Source organism: Peromyscus maniculatus, chromosome 23 (assembly GCF_049852395.1).
Source record: "Peromyscus maniculatus bairdii isolate BWxNUB_F1_BW_parent chromosome 23, HU_Pman_BW_mat_3.1, whole genome shotgun sequence".
NCBI lineage: Eukaryota > Metazoa > Chordata > Mammalia > Rodentia > Cricetidae > Peromyscus > Peromyscus maniculatus.
In genome coordinates, this window is record NC_134874.1 from 37,910,692 (window position 1) to 37,923,174 (window position 12,483).

At 45.5% G+C, this 12,483-nt stretch overlaps 1 protein-coding gene across 2 annotated transcripts in view; it reads left to right on the plus strand.

The window, feature by feature from the left end:
- Baiap2l1 (BAR/IMD domain containing adaptor protein 2 like 1) overlaps positions 1-12,483 on the plus strand; it is a 100,552-nt gene that overhangs the window by 80,442 nt on the left and 7,627 nt on the right. For both annotated transcript variants that reach the window (XM_006982661.4, XM_076560117.1), the window contains exons 7-12: positions 524-676; positions 3,549-3,716; positions 4,573-4,720; positions 6,820-7,027; positions 7,540-7,617; positions 9,323-9,512. In XM_006982661.4, the coding sequence (XP_006982723.1) occupies positions 524-676; positions 3,549-3,716; positions 4,573-4,720; positions 6,820-7,027; positions 7,540-7,617; positions 9,323-9,512 (945 nt within the window). The remainder of the gene's footprint in view (positions 1-523; positions 677-3,548; positions 3,717-4,572; positions 4,721-6,819; positions 7,028-7,539; positions 7,618-9,322; positions 9,513-12,483) is intronic.

Here is a 12,483-nt window from a genome sequence, read left to right on the forward strand (position 1 = left end):
TTCCAGAGTTAAGGTCATACATAGCACATGGTACGGACAGGCATCTCCCCTTAACTCAGGGGAAAGAAGGCGCCTAGAACTCACAAAGTTCTAACCTGCCTCTCCAGTGCCAGTATTAAAGGTGTGCACCACCATGCTTGACCTGACTGCCCTCATTTTACCACAGGAAAATGAAGCTTACGTTAAGTCCTATGAGTGGTACATGGAACGGTGATCAAACCTGAAACTTCTGGTTCCAAAGGATTTTTCAGTAGAAGAGAGTCATCCCTAGAGTGCAGAGTTGTATAATGCCAGCTGCTCACTGGAGAATGTAAAGCCTTCAGTAACCTTTCTCTACATATGAGTCAGTGTCTTAATGGCGATGATATCTGCTCAGACTAGGCGACAAGTATTTTGTCCAGTGTTTATTTGCATTTTGTGTTTTCTCCATAATCAAAGTAAACTGGGTATAAAGATGGCTGGTGATAAATGCCGTGCAGCAACCAGATGCCTCCTGTCATGCTTCTATTGTTTATTTTCATAGTATGTGGAGACTGTTACTTCTCGCCAGAGTGAAATCCAGAAGTTCATTGCAGATGGCTGCAAAGAAGCACTGCTTGAGGAAAAAAGGCGCTTCTGCTTTCTGGTGGACAAGCACTGTAGCTTTGCCAATCACATCCACTACTATCACCTGCAGGTGAGTGTGCACTAAGTGTGGCGGGAGCTTTATCTTATAGTCAAAAGCCCTCGAGGGCCGCTCCCTACAGATAAGCACAGGATAGACCTTCACAGAAATACAGATGGAATGAATAATCAAATATCCACTTATCATTCATTTCATAATGCATCCATATTTAAAATCCCTTGTAAAAAATGACACATTTGGGGCTATGATTGTATCTCAGTTAGTAGACTGCTTGTCTAGCATGCACTGGGTTTGATTCCTAGCACACTGCATAAACTGGGTACACACTTGTAATCCCCAGGAAGGGAGGCCAGGAGGATCCTCAGCTACATAGTGAGTTGAGGCCAGCTTGGGCTATGTCTCCAAAGAAAAGCAATAAAAAGACACAGTCTAAAAAAGTCAACTTTTGGTAGGCTCCTATGTATCTTGGGTGTCACTGGCTTAACTAGGCTCAATCTCTGGGTGGTTCTAGATGATCATAGAAATAAATGGACCACTGGCAGCTCTGTCCAAGGCTACAGACACCCCTCTCCCCATTCACAGCCATCAAGACATTGAGTTTTGTTGTTACTTTTCACTCTTGTTTACAGTATTCACTCATGATCACCTCAACCAAATGGCTGATTTAGTTCCCTCCTCCTGACAGACACAGCTGTGGGGTTAGAGCCCTTTTTTCCTTTTAATTTTCTTGGGCCTATGTAAGCATCCTAAGCTAGCATGATTGAGGTCAAACATTCACTGTTGTTCATAAGCACATGATTTGAGAGAATTCCGAAATATGAGAAGTTTTGCAAACGCTAGAATGTAATTCAGCTCTTTCAAGGGGAGAAACCCTGCCCTGTGTGTGCGTGCATGGGTCACATTCTGTAAAGGTTTTGTAACTCAAAGGATAGGCAGCTTCCTAATCCAAATACTTAAGATCTAAAATGGTTATAATTTAAAAAAAAAAAAAAGTGCTGTCTACGGTGTTTGCTTTCATGCCTGCCCTCATGTAGATGCGTCTGTAGATGCCCACAGCACATTTACATGAGTAAGAGCAATGCTGAGTATGTTTAGAAGCATGTATGCTTCCATGATGAGGGCCTCCTGCTGTGGCAGAATGACAGGGTCACTGCTGTAGAGGGAAAGTTTCCTTCCTATGGCAATGCCCCACAATGTCAGGAGGTGACCTGGGCTGTTTTCATAAAGTCCTAGTTACTGACAAGGTTTTTCTTAGACTAATCCTTGGGCCCTAATAGTATTCTGTAGAACAGCATAGACCAAACCTGCTTCTTTCTGTACCAGAAGTTTCTTTAGCTATTTGAAAACTGCTTTGTGGAGCTCCAGTGGCGCAATCGGTTAGCGCGCGGTACTTATATGAAAACTGCTTTGTGATCCCCCTTGTTGCAGTTAGAACATTCTAGTCCTTCACCTAGCAAGTGATCTTCATTATGCCACTCCCCAGTCTGTCAGGGTCAGAAGTGGTTGGTGTGAGTTTGAAAAAAACAGTGTGTTGCCTTGCAAATAGCTTCAGGGATGGAACCCTACTTCGTTTTCCAACCAGAGTGCTGCCCTGGAAAAGGAGTTCACTGAAAGGTTGTGGGAGCCTGTGGTGATATTATGTTCCCCAAAATATTGTGCACCCTAATAAACTTATCTGGGGTCAGAGAACAGAACAGCCACTAGATACAGAGGCCAGAAAACTGTGGCACACACGCCTTTAATCTAGCATTCCGAAGGCAGAGATCATCTGGATCTCTGTGAGTTCAAGGCCACACTGGTAACAGCCAGGCATGGTGACACACACCTTTAATCCCAGGAAGTAATGGCAGGAGGCAGAAAGGTATTTAAGGCGTGAACTAGAGCTGGTTAAGCTTTTAGGCTTTTGAGCAGCAGTTCAGCTGAGATCTGTTTGGATGAGGACTCAGAGGCTTCCAGTCTGAGGAAACAGGATCAGCTGAGGAATTGGCAAGGTGAGGTGGCTGTGGCTTGTTCTGCTTCCCTGATCTTCCAGCGCTGACCCCAGTACCTGGCTCCAGGTTTGTTTTTATTAATAAGACCTTTAAGATTCCCGCTACAGGAGCCTCTGAGAGTCCCACTGCAGGAGCAGAGCCAGGCTCCTGGGGGCACGAGTGGCTCCTCAGCTGCAGCCTCCAGTGTTGCAGTGTCTCAGCTCTGCCACCCAGCTACTGTGCAGGGCCAGTTAGACTGTTGACAGGAGCATCCCCAGGCATGTAGCACATCCTACCTGCTCCCTCCCATCCCCACCGCTCACCTATAGGCCCTTTCCCACAAGTGGAATTCCTGGAACAGAGTCCGATTCATTTGCCTAATTCACTCCTGTGCTTCTCACCACAACAGAGGTGTTGATTTTAGAAGGACTGGTGGGGAGATGGCGATTGTCCTTTCCAGGACCATCTGGAAAATGAAAGACTTTCATATTGTTGCTCAGGTCTCCCTTTTAGCTTTTGAATGGCTTGATTGTTTTGTTTTTGAGATGTACATGAGCACACACACACACACACACACATCTCATGCATACTAAGCATGAACTCTGCCTCTGAGCTATTCCCAATCCCAGCAGGATTCTTAATCATTAAACATTATTAATTTTTAGAAATTTTATAATATTAATAAAACTTAAACATTATTTCATGTTAACTGGAAGTTCTGTATTCATGCTGAGAAAGCAGGTAAGTTCCCATTAGGTCCTGAGCCTGCCTCCTCAGCAGTCAAGACACAGTAGATGTTCATCGTTGCTTAAACTGTTGCTGAATTAGACTCTGAGCCCCCACTCCTGGCTGCAAGTCTTAATACATCAATAGAGATACTGTTTGAGGCAGCTTTTGTCATCTCTTCAAACAGTGCACCTTTGTCTTTAATTTTGTTTCTTCTGGATTTATAGTCTGCAGAATTACTTAATTCCAAGCTGCCCCGGTGGCAGGAAACCTGTTGTGATGCCACAAAAGTACCAGAGAAAATCATGAACATGATAGAAGAGATAAAGACACCCATCTCCACACCAGTGTCCGGGACACCACAGCCTTCACCCATGATCGAGAGAAGCAAGATGGTAGGAATCAGTCCCCTTTTTGTACATTCACTACTATGAGTTAGTTCATATTGACTCAGAGGACCAGGACTAACTTCGGTGATAGACACCATGAGCCCCTCTTTCCTATTCCTAGACCCCAGTTTCTTCCTTTTTTCCCACTTCCTTTAGAACTAGAATTGACTGTGCAAATGTTTTGTATTCTACTTAAAACTGTTATGTTTTAGAAATGTCATTATTACTGTATTCCAACATTATAAGTTTATTACCAATGAAGACAGTATAGCCGCCTGAGAGAACTGACTAAAAAACCCTGGTGCCATTCAGCACCTGGAAGACTGCAGCAGGAGGATCATAAGTTTGAGGTAGCCTAAACTACATAGACCTTTATCCAAAAGAAGAAAAGAAATTATATGTCTGAGAATTGCATCAAAATAATGCAGACCTTGTTTGGGAATCTGAGTGAGGGCATATATGATACAAGATTGGCCATAAATTAATTGTCATCGAAGCTATATGCTTAACAAGTTAATATAACACATTCAAAATTCTTTCAAATAATTGTTTCGAATGTAGACTCCTGAAGCCAAGTAGTGCTTAAGAAGGAGCCTACCTAGATGTGGTGGCTCACACTTGGGAGACAGAGACAGGTAACTCTCTGAGTTTGAGTACACAGAGAATTCCAGGCTAGGCAGGACTACATAGTCAGACTCTTTCTCTAAATCAATAATTTTTTAAAACTAATAATACTTTTGAAATGATTCACAACTAAGAAAATGGGGTTTCTGCCATATGATAAAAAGCGATCCTAGAAACCTGTATTAGTCTCTCGTTGTATTGTTCTAATATTAGACTAATAAAGATTTTTTTTCTACAGATTGGGAAAGATTATGACACCCTTTCTAAATACTCACCAAAGATGCCCCCTGCTCCTTCAGTCAAAGCCTATACCAGCCCTTTGATTGATATGTTCAATAACCCAGCAACAGCTGCACAGAGTTCAGAAAAGATAAACAACTCAGCAGGTAAGAGATTTAGTTTGATTTCTTTTATGGAAACCTATTAAATTGTTCTATTTAATTTTTAAATATTTGTTTTTATTTATGTGTATGTGTGTGACATGAATGTGTGTGACATGTGTGCTAATGCTCTTGGAGGCCAGGAGAGGGTTTAGATCCCCTGGAGATGGAGTTGCAGGTGTTTGTGAGCCACTCAATACAGATGTTGAGAACTAAATCCAGGTCCTCTGCCAAAACAGGAAGTATTCTTAACCTCTAAACCATCTCTCTAGCTCCCTTTTTACATTTTAAAAATACTTTTTCAAATAAATTTTTTTTGATAAATGTACTATGAGGGAAAGGCAGACACACAGGTATAGTGGATACATACAGCCCTGGCTTCAAATAACTTACACCTCAAAGAAATAAGGCTGGAGCTGAGAGTGTAGCTCCATAGTAGGACATTTGTCTAGCATGTGTAAAGGTCTAGGTTCCACTCCCAATATTTGGTGGGGATGGAATAGGGAGGGAGATGAACTAAATAAGGTCTGGTCTAGACCATAAGACATTTAATAAGTGACATGTTTCTATAGCACTATTCTATCTACTGGTAGATGTCTACAGAGTAAATATACTGTTGAGATATATTTTTTTTAAATCATGTGTGCCTGTGTGCATACTCATATATGCACATGAGTACAGTGCTTACGGAGGCCAAAACGGGGATAGGATCCCGTGGAACTGGAATTAGGGGCAGTTTTGAACTGTTTGCCATGGGTGCAAAGACTTACTTCAGATTCTCTGCAAGTGTAATACTTGTTCTTAACCAATGAGCCATCTCTCCAGCCTGAGAGGTACTGTATTTAAAAATAAACAGGATAGACTATAATAATTTAGTTTCACACAATGTTCTGTATCTGATAGCTCCCTCAGTACAAATCTGATATCAGTCAAGTTGTGCTCTGGAGAGAACCCACAGCTTGTGGTATTCAGCTGTAGGGGGAGATGAGAGATTGAGAAGAGATTTCTATAAAGACAACCAGGATTGCTCAGTGAGGGAAAATAATAGCTTGTAGTTATTTGCTTTTGAAGAAAGTTAAAGTGTATGATTCATTTAAATAACTCTGGTTCTTTTTGGTAAAAGCCAAGTGAGAATCCCTGGCAGATTTAGTGCTGAGATAGTTAGAGACACGTTAAGAAATAGCAAAATTTGTATTGTAATTGTTACAAAAATGCCATGATGATATTCTAAATCCCTATGCCAGTTTCCCATTTTCTGGAGTGGCACATGTCAGCCAGCCTGTGTTTAAGTTGAGAGACAGTGGTGACACAGTATCTTGTGTAGGTGCCTGTGGACTTGGGTGCCTCCAGTGACTATAGCTGCCATTTGCCAGTTGTGATCTGGACCAGTCTTGGAACTCTTTTGAGCTTAATTCCCTGATCTGTCAATATCAGCAGTCACAGAGCCTTCCTCTGGAGCTGGCTGGTGGCTGTAGAGCACTGAGATTCTTGACAAATTCTCAACCAAGGGAACTCAGCACCTCTCATGTACGTGCTCAGGTGAAAAGGCAGAACACAGCATTTCCAGCTCACTCCTTTTCTTGTGGCACAGAGAAAGGCAGTGGGTCTGAGCTGTTGCCTCAGCGGCCTCTGTGTTCCAGACTGAAAGAGCAGTACAGTGTGGGCACTTCACCAGGGAAGAGAACCGGCCTGGCTGCCGTGGTGCAGGTGAAGCTGGCACACTCTGCTGGGCTTCTCTGGGCTTCTCTTCTTACAAGTGCTTTTGGCTCTGTGAAGGCTCCAGGCTGAGGCATACCTGTTTCCTCCTCATGGGCAGTGTGAAAGGCCTGGGCACAGTACAGAAACAAACAGTTTTCTTGGGTTACTCGCTGAACTCGCCTGCCCAGCATTCTTTTTTTTTTTTTGGGGGGGGGGGTGTTTCGAGACAGGGTTTCTCTGCGTAGCTTTGCGCCTTTCCTGGAGCTCACTTGGTAGCCCAGGCTGGCCTCGGACTCACAGAGATCCGCCTGGCTCTGCCTCCTGAGTGCTGGGATTAAAGGCATGCACCACCACTGCCCAGCCTGCCCAGCATTCTTTCGTCATCATTCCCATGCTCACTTCCACAGACACCTCAGAAGATCCCAGTTTACAAAGATCCGTTTCTGTTGCAACCGGACTGAACATGATGAAGAAACAAAAAGTGAAGACCATCTTCCCTCACACTGCGGGCAACAACAAGACCTTACTTAGCTTTGCCCAGGGGGACATCATCACACTGCTCATCCCCGAGGAGAAGGACGGCTGGCTCTATGGAGAGCACGACACCACCAAAGCGTGAGTTGGCATGAACCTCTCTACACCAGTTTCAAACGGCCCTCGCCTCAGAGAGCTGCAAGTTGTCTGTGGTGTAGGAACCCTTTATTCTTCTTTATAGTGTGGGCAGCTGCTGTTATCACAAGCTACTTGGTGTATGTATAGGTGAACTTGGTACGAAAACAGATTATCAGGTCATATTATGTCACTGCTGACAAAAGGCATAAATATTTTTATGTTTATTTCATGTGTACATGCATGTGTGTGTGTATAATCTGGAGGTAGGAGGACAACTTTCAGGAATCTGTTCTCTCCTTCCAGCATGTGGATTCCAGAGATCATCAAGCTATCATTGGGTGGGTGGGTGTCTCTGTGTGTGTAGGAGACACCTGTAAAAGCCTCCATTTCATTCAGCCCATTTGTGAGTGGCTAGCCCACCCGAGCTGTCTGCAGGATGTCCCCAAATATGGGTACTACTTACATGCCTGTCTCAGGTATCCCAGATGGGTCTTTTTCTTTATCTTCACCTTCAGGAGGGGTTGGTTCCCATCATCATACACAAAGTTGATGGAAGAAAACGTGAAGGAAGCAGTGTCTGTGCCTACACCAAGGTAGGGAGTATGGCCTGGCTCTCCCAGCACCTGGAAGCTTACCTTGACCCTGATGTCCCCAGACACAGTAGAGTCACAACCTAGATGTGCAGCCACGCTGGGGTTCACCTTCGTCACTTGTGTGAAGGAGCCAGTGGCTGCTCCTCTGTGGTTTCTGTGGTCCACGAGCTTCCCTAGCTATCTGCCGTGACCAGGCCAGCCCAGCCTGCCAGCTGCAGTGCTCTGTCCACAGCACGTGTTCGCTGCTTCTCGTGAAATGTTCTCACACCTGAGTTCCTGACAGGGTGCTGTGCTTGCTCTTCCCTCGTGTCCCTCCTCCGCGGGTCCTTTCCTGTCCACCACGTAGGCGCTCGTGCCCCTCGGGGTCCACCCTCAGCCCTCCACTGTCTGCTCCCCGGGCTATTTCATCTACTTTTTTCTTTCACGTTTTATTGGTTAATTTTGGTGGGGGAGGCAGCGGGTGGCACAGCACGTGTATAGAGGTCGGAAGACAACCTGCTGGAGTCAGTTCTTCCCTTCCGTCATGTGGGCTCCAGGGCTCAAACTCAGGTTGTCAGGCTTGGCACCTTGGCACCCGATCACCTCACCAGCTATATTTCACTCACCTTTATGCTCGCAGCTACACCTGTGGGCCCCCCTGTCACCTCCATGCTGAGAATCCCATTCCTCAGTCTAGGTGGTAACAGCAGAAATAGCCATCTTGGAGCTGGAGAGATGCTCAGAGTGTAAGAATGCATTCTGCTGTTGTAGAGGACCCAAGTTTAGTTCTCAGTCATGTGGCTCACAACTGGTAAACATACATTTAAAATCTTTATTAAAAAAAAAAATGCCATTTCTTAGAGACAATCCCAAGGGCTTTAAATTGCTGACCACAGTGAGTTCTCACAACCCTGTGAGATAGGGCTCCACTTTAAAACTGGGGAAACTGAGAGGCACAGGAAAGTTTTAAAAACTTGCTTAAGGACAGAACCAAGACTGGAACTCAGTCATAACTCATCCAGGCTGAAATGTGGATATTTCTAGCTGGCTACCCAGTAGACCCTGGGAAATAACATGTCTACACTGAACTGGTCATCTTTACCATAAACTCCCTCATGCAGGCTACTCTCTGGCCTCTGAACCCTCAAATGCCATGCTCAGCATCCTTCAGGCCCTGTCCTCATAAAATATCTCCACATGTTCCTCTCTAGTAGAGTCTAAAAATGCCATTGTACCAAGAAGGAAAAATTATCATTTTAGGGAGTAGGTAAGAGTTGTTTCTTGAGACAGGGTCTCAGTATATAGCTAAAGATAAATACAATGTATATAAATGTGTACACTATGTATATAAATACTATGTATGTATGTAGTGAAGTGTTGTAATCCCCTCTTTCTTCACCGTTTCTTACATGTGAATGGATGTTTCGGTTTCATGTATATCTGTGCACATGTGTGCTCAGTGCCTTCAGAGGCTAGAAGGCATTGGATCCCTGGAACTGGAGTTACAGATAGTTGTGATCCACCATGTGGGTGCTGGGAATCAAACTGGAGTCCTCCAGAAGAGCAGCCAGTGTTCTTAACTGCTGAGCCCTCTCTCTAGCCCTGACACATCCTTTTTTGTCAAGTTACTGCCCACTACCCTAGCCTTGGCCATGGGATGTTTGGGGCAGAGGGGTGCAAGTGGCATGACCTTATCTGACTTGGCCCCCTAACCTTTGGCTTTGAGCCCTGCACCAGTGAGAAGCATCAGTACTGTGGACCTGACTGAGAAGAGCAATGTTGTCATCCCTCCTCCTGACTACCTGGAGTGCCTGTCCATGGGAGCCACCTCAGACAAGAGAACAGGTGCTCCCAAGACTACTACTTCTACCTTCAAAGCCCCAGTGTCCAGACCAGATGCCACATCCACATCTCCGGTGAGCTGGTGGAGCATGGCTGGTGGGGGGTGAGGGCATTGAGTTCTCTTCTTTATAAACACATGCTCCCCCCAACTCCTCAACTCTATGCCTTCTTTCTTTCCTTTTCACTTTATCTTGTGCAAGACAAACAATTAAGTTTGTTTGCTAGGTATTACTGGAACTTTCATGTCTCCTTGCTTTTTGTCTTAATCTTTTATTCTTTTAATCCTCTTCCTCTGCATTTTGTTCCTTTCCTGCTATTTTCTGAAAAGGGGAGGGACTAAGCTTAAAAATGGGGACTTGGTGCCAGCCAATGTGCCAACATTGTCTTTAATCCTAAACTACCCCTAAGAAGGAAAATGGAGGGCTTGGGCTCCTAGCCACTTCTTTGCCCTTGGCAACTGCAGGGGGAGTCTCTACAGAGACCGGCACACTGTGGGCTCTAGACAAACAGGTGAGGCCCCTGCTCCTTTGAAACATAGATCCTAGTGATTGGAAGCAGATAATAAACCAAACCCGGTTAAAAGCCATGCTGAGAATGAAAATAGGGGGAGGTACTAGTGGATAGGGTGACATCCTAGGTGGATGTGACAGGTTAAACTTGTTTGAAGTTGTGTCCCAAGATGGAGCCCTGAGAAGGGGAAGAAAACCATTCCAAGTGGGGAGCTGGCCTAGGCCTCCAGGGATTCCACTGAGAGTAGCATGCTGGGATGGCCTTCAAGCTGCCTGGAGAGAGCTAGGCCTCATGGGTCTGGGTTTGTAGGGAGGGGTGAGACCTTCAGCCAGAGCTGGTTAAGAAGCAAGGGCAGCCTACTAGACACATCCCTGCATCTGAGAGTCAGCTCTTCTGTCCCAAGTGTAGGGTACATCCAGGACAACAGGCATCACAGGGGAGCACATGTGGCTATGGTCTCTCTGGAGTCACATTCAAGCTGAAACAGGAAAGAACCACTGTGCAGAAGTCCCCGGGAGATGTGTATGAAGGCAGAGGGCAGAAAGGTTAAACACTGTGTGTGATGCACATACACAGGGAATGGAGCTGGGAGAGGACTGGCTCTGGGTCGGGGGACTTCCTCCTGATGTCTCTCCAATGAAGATAGAAGAGGGTAAGACAGAGAAGGAAGATGGCTGAGGAGTCAGGATGCATCCAGGCATAAGAGCCTGTTGTGAGAGAAAGCAAAGCGGGGCACTGACTTGGCCAGTGTCTCCTATCTGGCTATTTCTGCTTGCCTAGTGGTGAAGGAAGATCAGCAGCTGCTGGGGTGGGTCCAGGTATCCAGCAGGTTTGACAAATTAAGTGTGCAGAGTGATATAGTTCATGCACAACAGGAAAGCAGGAGGGTGGGCAACACCATGCACCCATTAAAGCTGCTGGCAGTGATTTGAAATTGTCGATGTGCTTCCCAGCTGCCCAAGTCCAGATGAGAAGTATCATCATGTACCTTATTGATGGGATGCTTTCTGAGAAATGTATCATTGGAAGTCTGAGGACTACAAACTCGAGACATCATACACAGTTAGTCTATGGTCACAGGAGAGCCCTCATGCATGACCAAATAGTTGGGGATTAACTGAGGTCATAGTACTTGAGTTGGGAGGATTGGGGAGTTGGGGGTGTTTGTGAAGGCATGACTGTGGTTGTCTGAGACTAATCCATACCGGCTAAGGAGGCTCCATGTGAATGGGATGGGGTAGTTGCAGGTGTCTCCCCGAGGAGTGTAATCAACAGCATGGAGAAAACTGGTGGGAAGCTGAGGCATGAGTGGCAGAGAATAGGAAACAGAGCTAGACTCAGGATGAGTGGCTGAGAGTTATGTGTACCCATGCAGCACAGCCAGGTGTGGACAGAGCCAAGTGGAACCAGAGCCTGCCCGACTTGTATTTACCGTAGCTTCCCCCCCACTCCCCACCCCCTGGCCCTTCCCCAGTGTCCCTCTTGGAGCAGGTTCAACTGAGTCCACGCCTCTTTTACTGCTTGTCTTCTTGTTAATTTTACTATTGTACCGTCCTTTCTGTAGAGCACATGGGTACTGCCTCCCGCTTCTCAGGAGGGGTGCAATTCCAGTTTGCCCCACAGCAAGAACCAATTATAAGGCAGGTTTTGTTGAGCAGTGCGTGGTGCACAAGTACAGTCTCTCATCTGTACAAAAAATACGTGTCTGCTCTCACGTGAGCCTTGAGGATCCACTTTCCTCCCTCTCCTCGGCTACAGGCCCATTTGGGCCCAGGAAATGAGAGCTCTGAACTCCTAGTGTCTTGGCTTCCTTCTTGGATAGCACATTATATAACTGCACAAAGTCCAGGTTAGGGACTCATGACTGTAATCCCAGCACTGAGGAGACCAAGGCAGGAGAATTGCCATAAGTTCAAGACCAACTTGGGGTATGTAGTGAGTCTCAGCCCAACAAGGCAGAATGAGACCCTGTCTCAAACAATTGAAGGGTTGGGGGGGATAGAGAGATCATTTATAGTACAGCCATTTAAATCTGGATCCAAATCAGCTCTAGACTTTGTAATTAGTCAAGAGGTTTCTTGAGCCTTTCCCAGTGACAGGTCTCCCTTATGTCTCTTTCCTTGCAATTATTATCATCATTATATTATTATTATTATTATATCATCATCATCATCATCATCATCATCATCATCATTATTTAGAACAACCAGGTTGTTTGTCCTGGAAGGTGTCTCCAGTCTGCATTATGCCTCTTATATCCATATAGTGCTTTTTACTGTGTCCCCTCACTGTCCTGTTTCTGGAGCTCCAGCCCAGTCTCTTTGTTGCTCTTTGATCACTTGTCCTTGGTAGTCGGCATGCTTTCTCTTTTTAGGATAGCAACAGTTCATTGCTGGTCACCTGGTTGTCTAATGTGTTCTAAGAGAAAAGAATCTTGTCCAAGACATGTCTGATGGCATACTCCCAGCTACTTGGAGGATTGCAAGTTCAAGCCAGCCTAGGCAACTTAGTGAGATCTCTTTCTCAAGATAAAAA